We start from the raw sequence: 21,743 nt of genomic DNA, 5'->3' as shown, positions 1-21,743 counted from the left end.
AAGATTACAAAGAACCTTCTAGTATCGTTCCAGTTTTTCTAGTAAGGAAATTATTACATGTATTTTTTTTTATTTCAAAAAACAATTTGTAAAGGCTGAATGCATTCAAAGCCACATTACTGGTCAGTTACCCTGGCAATACTGCTTTCCATTTGGTTATGACAATGTTGATACTCTTGTCATTTATGGTATAGCAAGCACCTGGGTATAGACCTGCAGCAAACATAAACCTCTCCCACTTCAACCTTCTTTGGACAACAGCATAGGAATTGGCAGGAGCCACCTATTTACTCATCAAGAAAACTTGCTTAAAGTTTTGCCCGGCTCTAGTTTCTTCTACTATTGTTAGTGTTTATCTGTTTAAGTTTTTGACCATAACAACTGCTGTAGGTCAGCTGCTCTCCAAGAAATTTCTCTTTTTCTTTTTCTTTAGGACAGGGTCTCACTATGTTGCTCAGGCTATTCTCAAACTCCTGAGGCTCAAGCGATCTGCCTGCCTCAGCCTCCCAAAGTGCTGGGATTACAGGTGTGAGCCACTGCACCAGGCCCCTCTCAAGAAATTTCTAGGCACACATTATTGATTACTGTAACATACATTTGCCCTTAGGTCATGTTATTAAAATTGTCTCCAACAAGTTGAACATTTTTTAATACAAGCTAAGGCAAGTTGTAGACAGCTCAAACAATGCATGCTTTTCTTTCTTTTTCCGATGCTTGTAATTACTGACTTACGGTCTTATCTACCACCTCAAGCCTCAACTTAGGCCTCCTGGCACAGCTCCTTCCCTCAAATAAAGCCAAAGCACTGGCAGTTCACAAAAGCTGCTTCCTGGGCCCACTCATTCCCCAGCCTAGGTCTGATTCAGTGTGGTATCTTATACAGCCTCTTCCAGCCTGTACCATCACTGTCAGTTTATCAGTTTCTCCCTCAGTTTAGGCTTAGTTAAGTCTAAAAATTACTTGTTGAACACAGAGTTTAAGACTTCAGAAGCCAAATGAGTATATTGTTTAAACTTATGATTATCTCTATACAGTTTAATTGTACAAAATTCTTAAATATGTTTCAGAATTTCTAATGATTATTAACAACACTTTCATTTTTAAAGTCCTCAGATTATGAGTACATTGATAAGCCGTATTAGATAACAGTACTTTCTTAAATAATGTCAGAAACAGCCTTAAATAAAAGAATCGGGCAAATGTGCACACTGGCAATTAATGACTTACTTTTTCAACATACTCAAACACCAAGTACAACTTTCCCCTCCGACGAAATGCTTCCTTCAACTCCACAATGTTTTCCTGCTTGAGAGTCCGAAGCATTTTAAGCTCTCGTAAAGTCGTTTCTTTGACTTCTTCATTTTCTAGAATGTAAACAATGGTGAAGAGAGTAAAATGAAAACTTTCAAGCTACTATTCAAAGAATTCCAAGAACACTGAAAACATCCCAATTTCACCTTCCACTTTGAGTACTTCTGCATAAGAAGTCCAAGAATGGAATATTAAATAACACGTTTTCTTGTTGAAAGGAACAGACACTTCTCAAAAGAAGACATTTATGCAGCCAAAAAACACATGAAGAAATGCTCATCATCACTGGCCATCAGAGAAATGCAAATCAAAACCACAGTGAGATACCATCTCAAACCAGTTAGAATGGCCATCATTAAAAAGTCAGGAAACAACAGGTGCTGGAGAGGATGTGGAGAAATAGGAACACTTTTACACTGTTGGTGGGACTGTAAACTAGTTCAACCATTGTGGAAGTCAGTGTGGCGATTCCTCAGGGATCTCGAACTAGAAATACCATTTGACCCAGCCATCCCATTACTGGGTATATACCCAAAGGACTATAAATCATGCTGCTATAAAGACACATGCACACGTATGTTTACTGCGGCACTATTCACAATAGCAAAGACTTGGAACCAACCCAAATGTCCAACAACCATAGACTGGATTAAGAAAATGTGGCACATATACACCATGGAATACTATGCAGCCATAAAAAATGATGAGTTCATGCCCTTTGTAGGGACATAGATGAAGCTGGAAAACATCATTCTCAGTAAACTATCACAAGGACAAAAAACCAAACACCGCATGTTCTCACTTATAGGTGGGAATTGAACAATGAGAACTCATGGACACAGGAAGGGGACCATCACACTCCGGGGACTGTTGTGGGGTGGGGGGAGGGGGGAGGGACAGCATTAGGAGATATACCTAATGCTAAATGACGAGTTAATGGGTGCAGCAAACCAACACGGCACATGGATACATATGTAACAAACCTGCACATTGTGCACATGTACCCTAAAACCTAAAGTATAATAAAATAAATTAAAAAAAAAAGAAATAAACCAGAAGTCAGAGAATAAAGAGTTCGTTAAAAGTAAAAAAAAAAAAAAAATAAGAAAATCAAAGAAAGGGTTTACTTGATCAGCACAAACTTGACTTCCTGCTTATATTTTCTTATACTCCTTTTACTATGTGTATGTATAAAAATTTTCTTATACTTCCTTTACTACGTGTATGTATAAAAACACACTTATAGATACAACATATGCATCCATTGTCATTTGAACTATAACACTCTATACAAGGAAGGAAAGAGATTAAAAGGGCCATAAGGAATCAAAAGTGTCAGTGTGCAGAGGAATCTCTATGCAGTCAGCATCTGTAGTAGCTGATGTTTTTAAGGATGGCCTGAAACTTTGGCCTAAAAGAGCATTTTATTCCTCAGGCTGCATGAGTCACCTCAGGGAGCAGAGGTCATGCGCCAAGGATCCACAATGCAAGTCACAGCCAAGTTGCAGGGAATTCTGAGTGTCTAATCTTCTCTCTGAACAGCAGCTGCTGTAGGTTCCTGCTGTCTTCCCTGTGGCATGTCCATCTGTCCACCCCAGATGGTGTAGCTGTTCTGGGATGGAGAACTTATGCTGAACCAACAGACCCTCTTCCATACCATCAACTTCATTCATGATAATCTCCGCGGTTATGGAGGAAGGACAGAAGTCATATTAACTCTAATGGATTAATTGGCAGGGGAGTGATGAAAATAATATTTCTATTTAAACGAGTTTTTATTATACCTTTAGATTTACCCGGGAAATCCTAACTACCATGTTTTTGCATATATGTACCAGGACACAGGTTCATAATCCCTCATCTGCAAGTCCAAAATCCAAAACACAGTCTAAAAACTGAAAGCTTTTTCTAAGTTTGGGGCAAATTCACTGAGAGGTAACACCTGAACTGACAGGAGACTACTTAAAGTCTTTGTTTATCCAATCTAACATGAACATTCATATGTTGGGCTATAGAAATACTACTTGATTACTGGGTGCTGTGCATTATAACATGCCACACGTCCATTCTAAAATCCAAAAATTATGACATCTAAAACACATGTAGCCACAAGCTTTTGGGTAAGGGCCAGAATCCTAGCTTGAGAGCTGTGTGACCCTCAGGATCAGACACATCTTTCAGTGTGAGAAGGAAGAAAATGGAGTGTGGAGATAGGGGCACGGAAGCCTAATAGATACGCCCTCTAGAAGAAAGGCTCTCTAAGCAAGGCACGCAGGAGGAAAAAGGCTGAATGGATTCCAAAGGGAGAGGGAAGATTCTAAATGCAAAGCCAGGAATGTTTCCTCAGATTATTTTCTATCTCAGCCCCCTTTCCCAACCCCAACTCAAACTGAGTTTAAAGAAAAGGGAATGACATAAAAGCAAGGGCTTTGCAGCACCCGAATATCCGTATCAAACTGGGAGCACAGAGTCAACACTCCCTTGTGAACTGGTTACATAAATGAAGTATTCTACTTTAGCCAGAAAGCTGTTGGAGAACACTGGAACACAGATTAGGACCAAGAGAGATACTGCCTATGAGAAGACAAGAATCAGCAGTAAGAAAGGCCAACTGTGGCATAAGCAGCGAATTACCTGGCTCACACCAAGGCGGTCAACAGGGAACTGGGTACTTACAGGGAAAAGAGCATGACAGTGGATGTCACCTGGCAGTGGGGGAATGTCTGAGATGCAATCGGGGACATCCCAAAGTAGTTAGAGGACTGGGAGGGGACAAAGGTCCAGGTGTTCTGCAAGTTGGGGCTGAGCCAGAGCAGTGGTGTTCTGTGACTGTTAGAATGCTAAGGTAGCTGCAGCTGCTGAAGCACAGGAACACCAGCAGTTTCCTAAAGAAGCAAGATCGAGAACATGCTTCTCTAATATCCCCTCTGAGTTACTCAAGGTTGGGGTAACCAAACTAAAATCCACCTATCTCTAAGAAACAGAATAACACACAGATCTCACATAAGAAACAAATGATCTAACAAGGGACTAATTTAACAAGAGACAAGTCTACTGATTACTCATGACCTGGTCCGTGCCTGCCTTTCCATCCCCATCTCATGTCCCTCTCCCTCACCTCCCATCTTTCAGTTCCCAAAATAGCCCCAAACTTCATTTTCCCACCTTAATGGCCTTCAGACTTGCTCCCTCTGCCTACAATGCTTAGTCTACTACATAGGCTCTTGACAGGGCTTGCTCCTTCAGGTTTTAGTTTAAATGTCACTCCTCCAGAGCCTTTCCCAGACCACGAAAGCAAGTAGGCCCCCATCCCCATTATTCCTTATCACAGTTCTGGACTTTTCTTTCACAGAACTTCTCACCATTTTTCTTGATATATTTGTTTGCTTAGTGGTATACAATCTATGCAGCCATCCCTGCTAAATCAAGAGCTCATGGAGGACAGGACTCAATTCTTCTGTTCAACAATATACACCAGGACTGTACCTGACACAAGGAGAGGTGATCAATACATTCTTTCTACACGAATGCTTCACCTGTGGCCATAAGGAAATCTCTGCTCATACATGCCTAACTCTTCCTCACTTCAGCCACAGCAATGGGAGGGCAAACAATAGGCAGTTTGCCTCTCAGTTTTCTTATAGTATTGTCAATTTCCTCAAGCACCGCTTATCAGGCAGTACGATAAACTGAATTTCTCTTCTCCCTATTCGCCTCTGTCCCTAGGTGTCTTCTAAAGTATGTGATTAGAAACAATGGAGGATACAGAACACTGACAGTGCTCAGGGTTAAGAACACACACAAGTACATGCACACAAATACCTAAATAGAAATAAAATCATTAAGAGCATCCATAAGCTACGATGCTTGGTGAATTCTTGGTACTGGAAATGCAAATGAAAAAACATCATACTATTATTTATTACCAACTTGTGGCAGTTTCACTTTGCTAATGAATAAACTCTCTTCAGAATGGCCGCATCAGGATGGTTTAGTAGAAGGAACAGTGGACCAGGACTACGGAGACCTAGATTCTGGACTCAGTCTTTTAATCAACCAACAGTACACCATGCAACTTTAGGCAAGCCACTTAACTTTTCATCAGTAAAAGAAACAAACAAATGCCTCCATCTCCCAAAAATCCTATTGCCTTTTTCAAATATAATAATCTATTATTTCTTTTCATTAAAAATGTATTGATTATGAGCCTAAACCTCATGGAACTTGGCTGCTTTGTTATACATACATTATTCGAATCCGTATTGACTCCACTTAACAATGGTTAGAGAAGATAAATGAATCATCAAAAAGCAGCACACAAAATTATCTAGAATGTAGCGCCCAAACAACCTCATTGGAGCAGCTGTTTTTAGGAAATAAAGGCTTTTCTACTTTATGCCAGTCATAGTATTAAAAGTTGAGGTAAACACTTGAGCACTAAGATTGCAATGAATGGGAACAGGCAGGAAGTGGAGTTAATTCCCTAAATTCAAGCAAAATGGGCACTCTTCATTATTACTGGGTACATCCTATAATTTTGTTTTTCTAAGTACTTTGAAGGTTCCTGGCCTGCCCTGCACTTTATGATGAAAACTGTCAACTAAATTATCAGATGAGGGGAAAAGGAAGGCACATTCCAATTATACAGGCTTCTCTTCTCAGAGGTACACAAAGTAGGAAAGCATTTTGCAAGGCATTACAAAATGCCTTGCAAAAAGCATTCAGTAAGCCATTTTCAAAGGATGGTAGCACAGCCCACTGAAATGAGCACAAAAATCACTGCCATCTAGTTGAAATAATCCCCGTGGATTCTTTGTCTAGGCTAGGATTCTTTATTAAGGCTGGGCTCCAGTTTACAAATGAAGAAATCAGTCTAGAAAGGATAACTTTCTCAGGGTGCATGAGCTGAGGGTCATATTCTACCTCATAGCCTGAGTAGAACACAGGGACAAAGGTAGCATAGTATACAATACAGTGAGTTTTGGAAAGTGAGTCACAGCACCCAGGTTCAGGTATAACTATGCTACCGTTTAGCTGAACGGCAAGGCGGCATAGTATGGGTGGAAGAAAAACTCAACAAAGATCCTGGGTCAGCATTTTAGTTGCAATTATTCACATACACGCTATGCAACTTTGAGCCTGAGGTCTATCATCTGTATACTGGGGCTGAGTTATACTGGATTATTCAGAAGGACTCTTCCCGAGTCCATACTTCTATGTGATAACTGCTTATGTGCATGCTGACCCACCTTGTCATCAGTTACCACTGAGGGGGTTTAGCTGAATGCAGGATCAACTCTGACAAAGTTATGTGCAGATATACAGAAACCCCACTGAGTGAGGACAAAATGGCAGGGTGGAAAAAGGATGTTAAGTAAAAACAACCCAAAAACTGTCCTACTTCTAAACTTACCAGTAAGGCAAGTTAACACACCTAAAACTCAAGAGCGATTTGCTAAAGAGAACAATTCTTAAGAAGAAAGATCACAGGAGCAAAGGAGATTCAAAGATAACTGATGAAAAGAGAAAAATCTAAAGATGAGCAGAAACTCTATTGTAACTCTATTTTTAAAGAACTGTGGGCTTAGAAAGGAAATCCAGGAATAGCTGTAACCTACTTTGTGAAATCACAAACCTGACATTTTTGTAGAGCCAAAGAGCCCCCCAACCCAAATGGACCTTTAAACAGATAAACTGATAAAGAAAAATCAACCCATCCTTGATCAAAACCATGGGGGTACCATATTTGAGTCTGGTTGCTCTTATTGAAGAAGGGACATCAATAGACAGACAATGTGGCTGAGGAAGTTTGAATGCTAGTGCTACTGTTACATACACCAAGAAAGATGAGGCCCCTCCAATCTTTAGAGATGAAGAACAGGTAAAAGCACAGTAGAAATTTATTAAATCACAGAAGATGCAAAATGATCACCAAATCCTAGAAGAATCCCTGAAGTCTGAAGGAGGTCCACGTTGAACATGAAAAGGAAGTGTGGTAAAATCATGACTAGCCAGAATGCTCAAGCTCAGTTAATCAAATTCTTTGTTTAATCAAGGGTTGGACTTTTTGTTTCAAGGCCTCTTTCACACAGAAATCAAGCTCTTGAATTTAAGGACTCCAGATTACGAACTCTGGTTTTGTACCACTATATAAGAGACCAGAGTACTCCTGATCCAGAGATCAGTATAGAGCTTTCCAGTGTCTGGGTAAACAGAATAAAATAAATTAGAAGACAGAACAGATGATCAATTAAATGTTTTCTAATGATTAAGAAGAATATGTCCATTCCAAGAAGAAAATAGTTCTCTATAGAAAACATTCAGTGGAATATGAAATGTAAGTAATTTTATTTTATATAAAAGCAGAGACACAACCTAAGTTTCATCTTAAATGTAGACTACTGTATACCTCCCTGGAGTCAGCCTCCTTGCTATGCACAGAGGCCCAGTGACAAGCAGAGAGGCTCTCCCCTCAGTCCATCACCTTACATTTAAGGAAAGATGGAAAAGTCTAAAGAAGCAAAAAGAAGGTCCAAATGTATGTCAAAAATAAATTCCAGACAACAGGTTTTCCTAAAGTAAAGGCTGGACAGACAGTATTTTGAATTCTTGCTGGTCCAAAGCTATATAATCTAAATCAGCGCTCTTGGGTTATTTAATAAATTGAGGACAGCAGACACTTGTACTTGTGTTGACAATCCAACAGTGATACACTATCATCTGAACATCAAATCTTACTGTAGAAGATGGGAGTCATAGGAAGGGTAGAAGAATTGGACTAAATTTATAATTTATGCATAGTCTGAAAAGTACCTTTTAACTAAATAATCTCTAGTATCTTTATGGTCTATGGTCATTTTTTCCCTTCTCAGAAAATCCAAATAATGAGCAGAACTATTACAATGAGCAGAACTAATACAATAGAGACTTCTGGTTGGTCAGGTGTTTACTAGATAAAATTTCTCTGCAGGTACTTAATAGCCAAACTTATAATACCATCATTTAGGGTATCTTAAAGAACTCATTATCGCAGACTCCAAATTTATGAAGTGTCAACAAACAGAAGTCATCAAAACAAGACAAAATTAACTAATGAAGTAAGCTCAGACAAAATTTTTCATTACTCATTCTTCCCTTTTAACAGGAGCTATATCCCCAAGTCAGGGTGTCAAAGTCTTTCAGAGAGAATCACAGGCAAAGACACTGATAAATTATCTGATAGAATTGTATCTGCTAACAAACTAGAAAATAAAAACCTCAAAAAGGCAAGGCTTCGTGGTTCATGTCTATAATCCCAGCATTTTGGGAGGCTGAGGCAGGAGGATCTCTTGATCCCAGGAGTTCGAGACCAGCCTGAGCAACATAGCAAGACCTCACCTCTACAAAAAATGAAAAAAATTAGCTGGGAGTGGTGGTGCGCACCTGTAGTCCCAGCTACTTTGGGAGGCTGAGACAGGAAGATTGCTTGAGCCCAGGAGTTCAAGGCTACACTGAGCCATGACCATGCTACTGTACTCTACCCTGGGATATAGAGCAAGACCCTGTCACACACACACACAGCCTGAAAAAGAAGACACACAGACAGGAATAAAAAAAGAAGAAGAGGAGAAAACTGACAAAGCTTTTTGTATATTTCTTAATGACCCTCTTTACTGAAGAAGCTATTCATTGGCCTAGCCTACAATTTTACTGTAAAAACTGTTCCTCCTCCCAAAAAGGTTAACACTTGATTCTTTCTTGAAATAGCATATTAATTACTACTATAACCTAACTTGTGTTACCTATAAACTTATTTTCATAATTTTAGTTTCATTTTACCCACTTAAAGTCCCAAAATAAACTTTTATTTACTATGAAATTTTGATTCCCATTTTAAATAGTGATCTATCATCCTGGGATAATAAAGACTTCTTGAACTAAATAGTAGTCTAACAAAATATAGTTTCACAAACATTTTACATAAATTTGTGAGTACATATGAATTTAACAAGAAAGTAGGACATTAGCATAATTTTTTAAAGCTACCAGAAATTAATATATATTCTCACAAAATATTCCATGATATCAGTGAGAGAATAGATGGTCCCGACTTATAATGGTTTGACTTCGATTTTTTGACTTTACAATGGCATGAAAGCCATATGCGTTCAGGAGAAACCATACTTTGAATACCCATAAAATCATTCTGGTTTTCACTTTCACTACAGTATTCAATAAATTACATGAGATATTCAACACCTTACTATAAAATAGGCTTTGTTATATGATTTTGCCCAACTATAGGCTAACATAAGTGTTCTGAGCACGTTTGAAGGAGGCTAGGCTAAAGCTATGATGTGTGGTAAGTTGGGTGTAGTAAAGGCTTTTTCTGGAGACAGAGTCTCACTCTGTTGCCTAGGCTGGAGTGCAGTGGCATGATCACGGCTCACTGCAGCCTCAACCTTCCGGGCTCAAGCAAGCCTCCTATATCAGCCTACTGAGTAGCTAGGATTACAGGCACTCACCACCATGCCTGGCTAATTTTTTAAAAATTTTTTTGTAGAGACAGGTTCTCGTCATGTTGCCCAGGCTGGTCTCAATCTCCTGGCTCAAGCAATCCTCCTGCCTCGGCTTCCCAAAGTGCTGGGATTACAAGTGTGAGCCACCATGCCCAGCCAAAGCATTTTGTACGTACAATTTTTTCCACTTATGATGGGTTACTGGGATGTGGCCTCAACACAAGTCAAGGAGCATCTGCACTGGATTACCTTGAACATGGCTCAGACCAAGTGCAGATCCTATTTCAGTTAACAATATTTTTACAGGATTATTTCATTATCTTCACTAAGACTTTTAAACATTAGATCTAGATAATCACTGCCATAATATCAAACGAATATTTCAAGAATAACTAATAAAGGGGATTAATGAGAGCTACATGACAATGAGGGCAATATTATCACGACACTGTTTTTTATTATAATTGGCTAAAATTTAAGATAATAAACTGATTGAGAATTAAATGGTTTACACAGGGGTTGAATAGACATCCTTACCTGAATGAGACTATCTATATACACTTCACACTCCAAAAGAGTTGTTCACCAAACATGTACCCTTTGTTTCCATTAAGTAAGACACTACTCCAGCCAGAGGAAAAGGGTAAAGATAGAAAAAAGAGAGTACTAGTATCTCCCTGGGAGAAATGTAAACAGTAGGTAAGTGGGCCAGACTGGAATGAAAAAGTTCATGAATAATTGGTTATGTCTTTGGGTTCTAGCACAGAAATGTTTTGGAAGTATCCCTCTAGAAGTATGTGTAGGTGGTACGTAGGTGTCATTGACAAGGTGGGGTGGGTGATAAGGCTGCATGCCTCTGAGGGATGGTGAGTGATAACGGTCTGGCAGAGATGAGGGCAGAGCAGATTAATGTTTTGTTGATTCAATAAAATAAGGGCAGATCAAATGTTTTCCATGTCTAGACTATTCATGCACTCCCGATACCACGTCCAGAAACAGTTTCTCTCACCTCAAAATGATCCAAGTTCCATGTCTCCACTCAGGCAATAACTGTTTTCTACTGTGTTTTATTGTTATTTATTTGCAGGTCTTAATTCTCCTAATAGGTCATATGCTTCTTGAAAGTATCCACACCTCAACTCTTACAGCACTTCACTCAGTGCTCAATGAATTTCAACGGATACACTAGATTTCCACTCTAAAGGTATCATTAACACAGGTAAAAATATATAATTGAAGCTAAGAATTGGTATGCACAAGACAGACTATAAAGAACATGGTATTTACTTAAAAAGAAAGTAATGGGGCTGGACAAGGTGGCTCATGCCTGTAATCCCAGCACTTTGGGAGGCCAAGGCGGGCGGATCACTTTGAGCTCAGCAGTTTGAGACCAGCCTGGGCAACATGGCGAAACCCTGTCTCTACAAATAAAATACCAAAAAATTAACTGGGCATGGTGGCACACACCTGTAATCCCAGCTACTCAGGAGGCTGTGGCTATAGAATCACTTGAGCCCGGGGAGTGGAGGTTGCAGTGAGCCGAGATTGCGCCACTGCACTCCAGCCTGGGTAACAGTGTGAGACCCTGTCTCAGAAACAAAAAAAGATGGTATACATGGCCTAGATTGTACTTTTTACAAAATTTGATGACAGTTATTATTTTTGGTGGTAACTGATGCTTGCCAATATGCCCTGAAAGATGAATGCACAGCCAGAAGCCTTTACATGCATGCGAAGGTTGTGCTTTGATCTACTGTTGCAATCATTCTTTTTAGGAAATCACCATTTGTCTCTCAGCCACCTGCTGACCCAAAGTCACTGCTCAAAGAGCTCATTTCCAATGGTATCACAGTGGGATGGCCTGGGACTACTGCTTCCTGCTAGACCACAAATATCCCATTTGAAGCAAGATTTTTTTGTCCCCCCAGAACAAGCAAAAAGTTCTTTTTTACCTTCCCCTTTTTACCTTCCCTTTAAGCCTGCCCATACAATGACTGCTAAAGTTCCCAGCTGATATGCATGTGTTTCATATAACTAGCACATCAGAGATGGATTACATCAAATACTACTGCATCTATCCTAGAGCAAGTCCCTTTTTGTTATTTAATGTTTGCTAAGTCTCTGAGGTGAGGGTGATGAAACTGTTCATAAATATAGAGGCTGGTGTCTTACATCACTTAGGGGATGTGTGCTGATGAAGGTAAGCTATGACTGCTATTTCCACACTTCTGATTAGATAATGAAGATTGATGCTGTGTTGGTACTTCTTACTCCTAGACCATAGTTTTTCAAATAGCAGGCTCTGACTTATTAGTGGTGAAATCAATCTATTTGATGTCACAATAGGCATTTATATGAACAGGAGAGAACAGAAAGTAGAGAGCTTCACATTCATATAATGAAGTTCGTGACATTTTTGCTTCATTTACATATAGTGTTACATATGTGTGCGGACACTGGGTTAGGATATGAAATATATTTCTACTGTGGGTCTCAGTCCAAAAAGTCTGAAACAAATGTTGTCTAGAGCACCTTAAAGGCCATACCTATTTTTGTCATCAGTTTCTCTATTTGGCTATCTTTGGATGGCCAACAGTCTAGATTTTAAAACTAATGAACTACTGAAATGCATTATTTTAAACTTTCTTGCCCAGCATGGGGTAATTTTACAACTCTGTCTGAAATGGCCTGGATGTGATGAAGGCCCCTAAGCATAGTATTTCTTCTTAAAAAGCTTTTATTCTCTCAATGCATTATTCTAAATATAAAATCAATCCCTCAATATATCCTTGTATTTCTAACTCTGACTAGGAGCTGGAGATCACAGTAACCAACACTGAAATCTTTCACATAGTACTTGCTATTTGTGTAGACCCACAGAAGTATTTACTTGAAGCCAGTTTTTTTATTTTAATAATATTTAGAAACAGCATAAACAACATGTCTTCTAACCAGCCTTTGGAGCAAGATTTCCAATGCTGATTGCAACCTTAAAATAAAAAGATGAATTTTCTAATATCGTGAGATTTGAAAAGATTCACATAAAAGGAACTAAATGTTTGAAAGCAAAGCATAAGAAACAAGCTATATTCACTTTCTGAGACTGTGACTTCAAAATATCAGGAATAGACAGTGTCTGATCAGCTAGATCCCACTTCTTCCACACTCTATGTATAAAAACTTTATACAGAAGGAAAAATACATATATACAGATTATATATATCTATATATATCTACCTTCACTGTCCTTGAATTTCTTGATCGCCACAATTTCATGTGTTTCCTGCAAGGGAAAAGAAGCAGAAGGAAAGTCATTCTCCAGTGTTTTTCCGACTGGGGATTCCAATTGCCTGGGGGTATATTCTGGGACAGAGTAGCAAGAAGCCAGAGTGTCAAAAATATATCATCTTCCTCTCCCCCGCCACCCCTCATTTCTTGGTTCCAAAATTGTCTTTCGTATCACCCCACAAACATTGTCAAGGAAGGAAAAGGAGAAAAGGAGAGGGAGTGGAGCAAAGAGCAGATATGGTGGCAGAATATGCCTAACTCATAAATCATTAGTGTCAATGTCTTGAGGATACTCAAAAGTGCCAGGATGAGTGGCAGACTGTCATCTGTACTGCCCTCTGAAGTCCAGAGACACATTTTAAATGGCCTTCTAAGACCAAGAAAGGGCCTCTCCAATATACAGTAGTTGCTGGTAGCAGAATGCTAACAAGCATATCTAATTTTCACCAGCTCGTCCCTATTGATGGTCACTGCAAATCCAAAGTGAGATAAACATTCCATCACCAAATACTAATCATCACCTTCGTCCTGCCCTTATCTCTTCTGAACAGAAGAGATGACAGAATTCTGCTTTAAAGAAAATATGAAAATCTTTTTTGCTGTTTTCGGTTGGGAGGAAAGAAAACAAGGGTTGGAAAGGAAATGGAAATGCTAAGAACTACGTACTACTAAACTAAATAATTTTTATCCAATTCTGGTCTATAAAAGAAATAAAAAAGCTTTTGGCAAAATAAATTCTTCAAAGCCAACATGTCATATAAAAGCCTTCTGAATGACTCAGGCCTGTTCTTTTTTACTCTAAGTGGGGACACTTTCAGATCAAATCTTTTAATATTTAACAAAACGTTGTCCCTGCATCAAAACAAAGACTTTAAAATTAAACACAATACCAGGCAAGTGCTATAAATTATGGAGGAAAAAGATACTTCTTAAAGGTACTGTGTTTTTGTTTTTAATGAAGGAATAGGATTGTAGGGTAGAGACAACTTACTTGTATGTATAGGGTACAACTTATTTGTATATTAATGGATCTTCTGACTTAAAAGAAACTCCTTCTTCCAGGTATTTTATTATTGGGAAGGAAGAACTGCCAATTTTAAGTAATGCAGGAGATTATCAGCTAGAATATTATCCCATGTAGTACAAAGGTGACTCTTTCGTGTATGCTACTGTCCCATAATACATTGATATCATGTTCTTACCCTGCTCCTTTTCAAATGGCTCTAGCTAGCAATCTACCTACAGCATAACTGAAAAAACAGACCATAACAGGAACCTCCTCTTGCTTTTCTCATAGCACAAAGATGTAGCTTCCAGGAATAGAGAAAAACTGCGCACATCTCAAATGAATATTGTTCCAGGTAGTGTTCCATCTTATATTCTATTCTAACTGAAAGACTCCCACATACATTTCTTTCATTGCATCCTAAGCGTTAAAACTTTGTCTGATTTTATAAAAGATCTTACTCTGTTCAAAACTGTCCACTGATATGACTACAAATTTAAATTTGTAACTGGCACATTTATACCACCTTGAATAAATTCATTAGTTATTTTTCTCTGGCATCTCATAAATACAATTTACTGTATAAAGCAGATGGCTAACAGGGGTCAAATAAAATGTTTATTCTTTTATTTATCCTTTCAAGAATACCATGAAAATCCTCTCTCCTCAAAACTCACTCTCTCCGCCTCCCCCGTAAGGTTTATGTATTTACTTAAAGAATGAAATCGAACAGATGAAGTTTTCTACATTAAACCAATTCAGTGTTTAGTGAAAAACATATGCAATTAAGAGAAGATACTGGAAAGAATCTAACATTTCACATGTATTCAAACTGCTTACAAAAATAATATAAACTCATTACAGAAAATACAAAAAGAAGATAAAGGGTACAAAAAGGATATAGAGAAGACATTTACAAAATCAACCCTTGCTAGTATTTTGGTATATTTTCTTCCAGTAAATTTTTCTCAAATGGTAGTAGTAATATTGGACATCTTTTTGTATGTTGTTTTTATTTCACTTGATATTATGTAAGCAACATTTCAAGCTGTTATTTTTAAACCCACCATTTTTCATGGATGGCTATTTAACAAGTCTATTAATGAACATACTTCAACATCTGCATCTTTATTTCCACAGAGTAAATTCTATAAGTGATATAAATGGTTCAAACAGTATGAATGTTAAAGGCTCCCAATATATAATGACAAACTGACATCCAAAAAAAGTCATGTCACAGTTCCCTTCAGCAGTGTATGAGAATATTCACTCTACACTCATTGCCAAAGCAAAATAAAATCATTTAAAAAAACCTCGCTGGCATTCAATGAAATTAGAGAAGTTTTCTTCTAATAAGTGAAATCGGGTCCACTAGGGTTAATATTTTCTGGTTGATTCATGGATGAGAACTTGTTGCCAAATTCTGTTACAAATCTTTTCCCCAGGTTGTTGCGATCACTAGAGTTTTGTTGTTGCTGAATATAAATTATTACATAGTCAAGTTTACTTACATAGGCCTTTGTAATTATGTCCACTACTTTTGTGCTCAAAGTCCTTACCTTAGCCTGAGCATGGTTATTCATCTGCATTTATGTATCTTGATATTTTAATTATTTCTTTCCTTAAATCTTTATTCACTTGTAATTTATTTTAATATATGACATGGTGAGGGAATCCAGATTTAATATAATTTCTAAACACTAAACCAATTTTCCCAATACCCTTTACTAGAAATTTTTAGTTGTTACATCTTAGCATCCTTACATATAGATACTAGATGTGCTTTCAGAGCCTTCTAGTGGACTCTAGCCTAGTCTAGTATAGGCTACTGATCTGTTCTTATGCCAGAACCAGTTTTTAAAGTATTGTGACCTTAAGCTGTTTTAAATTAATCTGAGGTTATTGACACTGATTCTTCTTATACCATTTTGTTAAATATATTTATTTTTGAGAGCAGAGTTTGACGGTTGAATTTAATTTATAATTATAGATACATGAGCTATAATATTTTATTTTATTTTTTTTACATATTCAGTTCCCTTCACTGTTTACCACCAGTCCTTTTCTTGTATGGTTTATACATATTTGAGTGATTGATTTGCATTCATGTTTTGCTGAGCCAGAGTACATCTTTGAAAGGTTTTCTGACAAAGTGTCCTATTTTTCAAGTCTTTGCATTTTTGAACATCTTCACGTATACATGGCAACTTGATAGGCACAGAATTCTTGGGAAGGCAACCTTTTATTCTTCAGAGCCACTGGAAGCTTAAGTGCACCATAAAGCCCTGGAAAATGCCATTCACATCACAGACACCAGAGTCTGTATGCTTATTAAAGCAACTTAATGCAGGTAGGAATAAAGTGTCTTCTTGTAACAAAATCTATATACTAAGATATTTTTCCAAGAAGAAAATTAAGGGTCTAAAAAGAAGGGCTGCCATTTTCTAACATAAAGAAATTATAATACTATCACACAGGGCATCAAATGGGGAACAATGACCTGACAGTCTCTGGTATTTGTAGTAGAAAAGAAGCATGAGGCCTATTTGGATTTTGTTCCAATATAGATCACTTCTTTTTTTCTGCCTAAATATTGTTAGGACTTTTCCTTTGAGATAAAAATTTTAAATTATTTGGAATATATCCAGAGGAGTGTGTGTGTGTGTGTATGTATTTTTTGAATCAATAATACCCGGAAATCAATGAAATTAGAAAAGTCTTCTTATAGCAACCTTAAATGTTGTTTCTACTCCTATTTTTCTATTATTTTCCACCACAAACCTTACAATTTTTAGGTTGGATCTTTCATAATTGCTTAGTATGTTTTGTACTAAGTTTTTGTACTTAGTATGCAAAGTTCACAATTGCATCATCAGCACCTAGAATAGCAGGCACATATAGCAGGTGTTCAATAAACATTTAGTAAACGAACATTAATGAGTTCAAAAGCGCTAAACAATTTTGTTTTATCCATTTTAGGCTTCTTTCACTTGTCCTTATCTCAGCCAACTTCTGCATTTTTTGCCTTGTTTTAGCTTATTCACTCTCTGTAGAGGTCATATCTTCCTGGCTTTCTTTTGGGAGACTAAACAGATGTCTTAACTTTATTGGTTTGTTAGAAAAGGTCATTTTCAGAACCATGTGTTGCTTGTAAATCTTCACAGCCATGTTTTCTCTTCCTGTATCTTTTCAGTGTTTTCTCTGCTCCACCCTTTAAAACTCATCCTTATGGCCGGGTGCGGTGGCTCATGCCTGTAACCCCAGCACTTTGGAAGGCCGAGGTGGGTGGATCACAAGGTCAGGAGTTCAAGACCAGCCTGGCCAACATGGTGAAACCCCATCTCCACTACAAATACAAAAATTAGCTGGGCATGGTGGCGCGTGCCTGTAATCCCAGCTACTTGGGAGGCTGAGGCAGGAGAATCGCTAGAACCCAGGAGGTGAAGGTTGCAGTGAGCCGAGACCACGCCACTGCACTCCAGCCTGGTGACAGAGCAAGACTCCATCTCCCCCCACCAAAAAAAAAAACCTCATCCTTACTAAGATGGAAAGAGATCCACCAGGACCGGCATTTGGCCTCAACTTGAACTTCAAATATGAACTGATGCACCCCAGCCCGATTTTAGAACCTGGCTTGCTAGCACACATCCTTCTCATTGGGGTTGGCTGGTCTGAGGCTAAACTGCCTGGGCAGGGTTCCCTGAATAAGCCAGAAGAGCACATGCCATTCATTAGCTGTTTACCTTGTGGCATTCTGGAGACCACATTTCCAAGCACAGCCTGTTCCCTTCCCTTTACCTTCACCACACTTTGCCACAGGGACTCCGAATCCTAGGATGGTACATGCCTTTTCCAAACCTTCTTTGCTTCTTCCCTTACTATATTTAGGACATTTTAGTCTCTGCAAAGATCTGGAAATGCAGATGTTAACGCAGGCTAGCAGGGGAGTGAGAACTCCAGCTCTAGCAGTGTCAGATTATAGTTAACCTCAGTGAGATGGTTGCTTATTTTTCAGTTCCTGTGAGCATGGGTCCAAGGCATTTCCTACTCCCTTTGGATATCTGGCCTGATTTGGGTTCACAAAGTAGGATGAACAGCATGATGTTCAAGACTATGCTTTCAATCCAGTCCTGCTAATAAAATTAATTTCCCCTGGACTTTGCCAGCAATCTTCGATGTTTAGTTTCTTAATCTGCAGAACTTCATGGGTGTTTAACATCTTCATGGGTATTTAATGGAGAGGCAGGAAGTAACACGCCAAGCTTTATTACTTATTCTACCACCACCCTGAGATGCTATATATAATAAAGGTGTAGACAAAGAGAAAAACATACAAAAAATAACTCCGAAAAACTTGTTTTGAATTTAATGTATTCATAAAAGCATACCATTGCCCCCACAACGTCTGCAACAGAATGTCACCAGCTGTAGTTAGCAAGATAGGCATAGTTCACTACTTGTTTCAGTGTCTTTACTTAAAATATGAGGTATTTAAAAGCTGACATCTTAAGCAATAAACTAAGAATGTGATCAAATATATCAGTAATCTATTAATGATAATTCCATGCCTCACCCTTAATTCTACCTTAAAATTGGAATTGTATTATGTACTTTGGAACATAAACAGAAAGACTAGGTAACTTTAGATAAAGGTTCCTGAATTGTACTACTGTCTCCATGAGTAAACAAACTATATCAAGGCATTTCACATTTCCCAGAATAAATTTCCCCAGCTGGAAAAAAGAAATCAGAAAGAGAATAAAAAAATAAATGTTATGAGTACTAACAAATACAAATATCTGGAGAGCCTATAGTTCCTTCAATATTCTCAAGATCTCTACCCCATAAAAATCAAGCCTCAATCGCTAGAGAATCATACTAGACAGAGAGACTTATAACCATCAACTCACTTGCGTTGCTGACTGTCTAAAGCTTTGGGTCATTGTTTTATTTCCAGTATTAATTGTCCCTTACTTAAGATTCTGGCAAAGCAACTAATTGGTATTAACAGCCATACAATTTACTAAGTTATTTTAAAATGCAGTTATATAACTTAATTATGCTCTGGAACACTGAATTCTTCAAACCGATCATATACTGTATAAGGGAGTAGCAGGAGTCATTATTTTTCAAATGTTTTGCTAAAATATCCAACAGGTATCATGAAACAGAACAGAGTAAAATACTCTTTTATTCTACTATTCACGGATTAAGCCATTTCAAAAGGTTCTAACAGTTATTCTTCAGTATCTACGAGGATACAGAGGGGGCCACTGGTTCCAGGATCCCCGAGGATACCAAAATCCATGGATGCTCATCCCTGACATAAAATGGCACGGTATTTGCATATAACCTATGCACATTCGCCTATATACTTTAAATTATCTTTTGATTCCTTATACTACCTAGTACAATGTAAATGCCATGCAAATAAATAGTTGTAATACTGTGTTATTTTTTATTTGTATTTTTTAGTTGTTTTTGTTTTTCTGAATATTTTCGATCCTCAGATGGTTGAATTCATCGACGTGGAACCTGCTGATACGGAGGGCTGTCTATAGTCTACAATTCATTTTCTAATTACTCTCTGAGGAAGTGCTTTCTTGGGAGAAATTCTTTATTTCATCATCCAAATAGCAGGGAATATAACTTGATAACTAAATTATTTTAAATATTTCTGTTCACGTTTTATTTGCAAATATCCTGTCTGCTACCTGAGCATAAGTAAAACCCTACAAACACAGAAACTACTACTTTATCGCTTCTCAGCCTTTTGGCTAAGATCAAGTGAAACTAGTACTTTTTTTTTTTTTTTTTTTTGAGACGGAGTCTTGCTCTGTTTCCCAGGCTGAGTGCAGTGGCGCAGTCTCGGCTCACTTCAACCTCTGCCTCCCGGATTCAAGGGATTCTCCTGCTTCAGTCTTCTGAGTAGTTGGGATTGCAGGCACGCGCCACCACACCCAGCTAATTTCTGTATTTTTAGTAGAGACGGGGTTTCGCCATGTTGGCCAGGCTGCGAAACTACTACTTTATAGACTAGTATGGTCCCTGAAAAAGTAAGCTTCATTTTAAGTTATTATTTTTAAGTACTCTTGCACCAAGCCCCACCCTAAGTGCTTCCCGTGGATTATCTCACTTAATTCTCAAATCATCATTATGAGGAGATCTTATGCTCAATTTACAGATGAGGATACTGAGTTTTAATGAAGTTCCATAATTTGTCCCACGATCACACAGCTAAGACATAGCAGAGCTGAGATTTTAAACCCAGGAAGACTGATTCTGAATGCCATTTCTCAACCATAATCATGCTATGCTGTCTTTGCAAGCCATGTGTATGTAAATTTTGTTGTAGAAAATGATTCCGAAACACACACACACACGCACACATCACTGAGGAGAAATGTTAGCACCAATGAACATTTTGAAATAGTTTTCTAATAATATGTTATAATATTTATACACTTAAAAGTACAGGCAAATATTTCATTACTTCCATCTTTATCTTTTTTACTGTGTAGAAAGCTTCTAAAATAACTTAGTCCAAAAGTATTTATTTTTACATTATAAGTAAAACTATAAAATGGGAGGAAATTCAAGCACAGGATACATTCTATTGCAGGTCAGAGCTAATATGCATTTGCCAAGTACTATAGAAATATAAGATACCATCCATGATATTCAGTGATAAAAGCTAGATTTCTCCAGGAAATTCCTTAGAGATCTTGACTTATTTATTATTTGAAAACTACCATAGTTTGTCAATACTAAAAGTTAGATTTACTGCTAAATTTCAGTACTTCAGACCAAATCACACACACAAAAAATCTATACCAAAGAAAAAGAGCGTTTCAATCAGTCAACTAACAAATGTTTATTGGACCTCTGCTTTATGTAAGGTTTTCTTTTGTATCCTGTGTTTGACATGAGTGAGTAAATGAAGCTGTCTTATATACACAGAAGTTTACAACCTGGTATGTAATAACGTATGACAGTAAGTTAAAAATGCATGACAAAAGCTAAAAAGTATAACAAGTGTTATATGATATGCCACAGGAGTTCAAAAAAGATCATGCAAATATACAGAAAAAATGTATATCCCCTTCAGATTTAACAGTTGACAATATTTTGGCTTATTTGCTGTGGATCTCTTGCCTTTTGAAATGTAAAATGCCGAAAATAAAACTTCATTCATTCCCATTCCCTCTACCCAGAGGTAATTTCTATCCTGAAGTTGATAGTATCATTCCCACACATTTTTACCACTACAAATGAATTTGCCCATAAATTGTATTGTTTTGTGCACTAAAAATCATGTAACTAGCATATGCTATTGCATGTATCTTTTTTCAACCACTTAAAAAAAAATACAATCTGTATCTGAGATTAAAAACTAAATCTAGTTCAATGGTTCTCCCTTGGGGGGTGACTGTGCTCCCCCCAAGACATCTGGGGACACTTTTGGTTGTCACATAGGCTGGGGGCACTACTGGGATCAAGTGAGTAGAGACCAAGAGTGCTGCTAAACATCCTACAATGCACGGGACAGTGCCTACAACAGTCCTAGCCCCAAATGTCAAAAGTGCTAAGGGTAAGAAACTCTGCTTGAGTTTATTCATTTTAACCATTTTGTGGTATTT

General features: G+C 37.9%; 1 protein-coding gene and 1 pseudogene across 1 annotated transcript in view; one reads left to right on the top strand and one right to left on the bottom strand.

Moving 5' to 3' along the window:
• CDKL5 (cyclin dependent kinase like 5) overlaps nt 1-21,743 on the bottom strand; it is a 229,516-nt gene that overhangs the window by 75,170 nt on the left and 132,603 nt on the right. The window contains exons 4-5 of the mRNA XM_032756652.2: nt 13,047-13,092; nt 1,228-1,364 (exon numbers count right to left, since the gene is read on the bottom strand). Coding sequence (XP_032612543.2) covers nt 1,228-1,364; nt 13,047-13,092 — 183 coding nt within the window. The remainder of the gene's footprint in view (nt 1-1,227; nt 1,365-13,046; nt 13,093-21,743) is intronic.
• LOC116812408 (U2 spliceosomal RNA) lies at nt 19,861-19,979 on the top strand (annotated as a pseudogene).

Source organism: Hylobates moloch, unplaced genomic scaffold, assembly GCF_009828535.3.
Source record: "Hylobates moloch isolate HMO894 unplaced genomic scaffold, HMol_V3 SCAFFOLD_7, whole genome shotgun sequence".
NCBI lineage: Eukaryota > Metazoa > Chordata > Mammalia > Primates > Hylobatidae > Hylobates > Hylobates moloch.
This window is presented reverse-complemented; position numbering and strand designations above follow the sequence as displayed.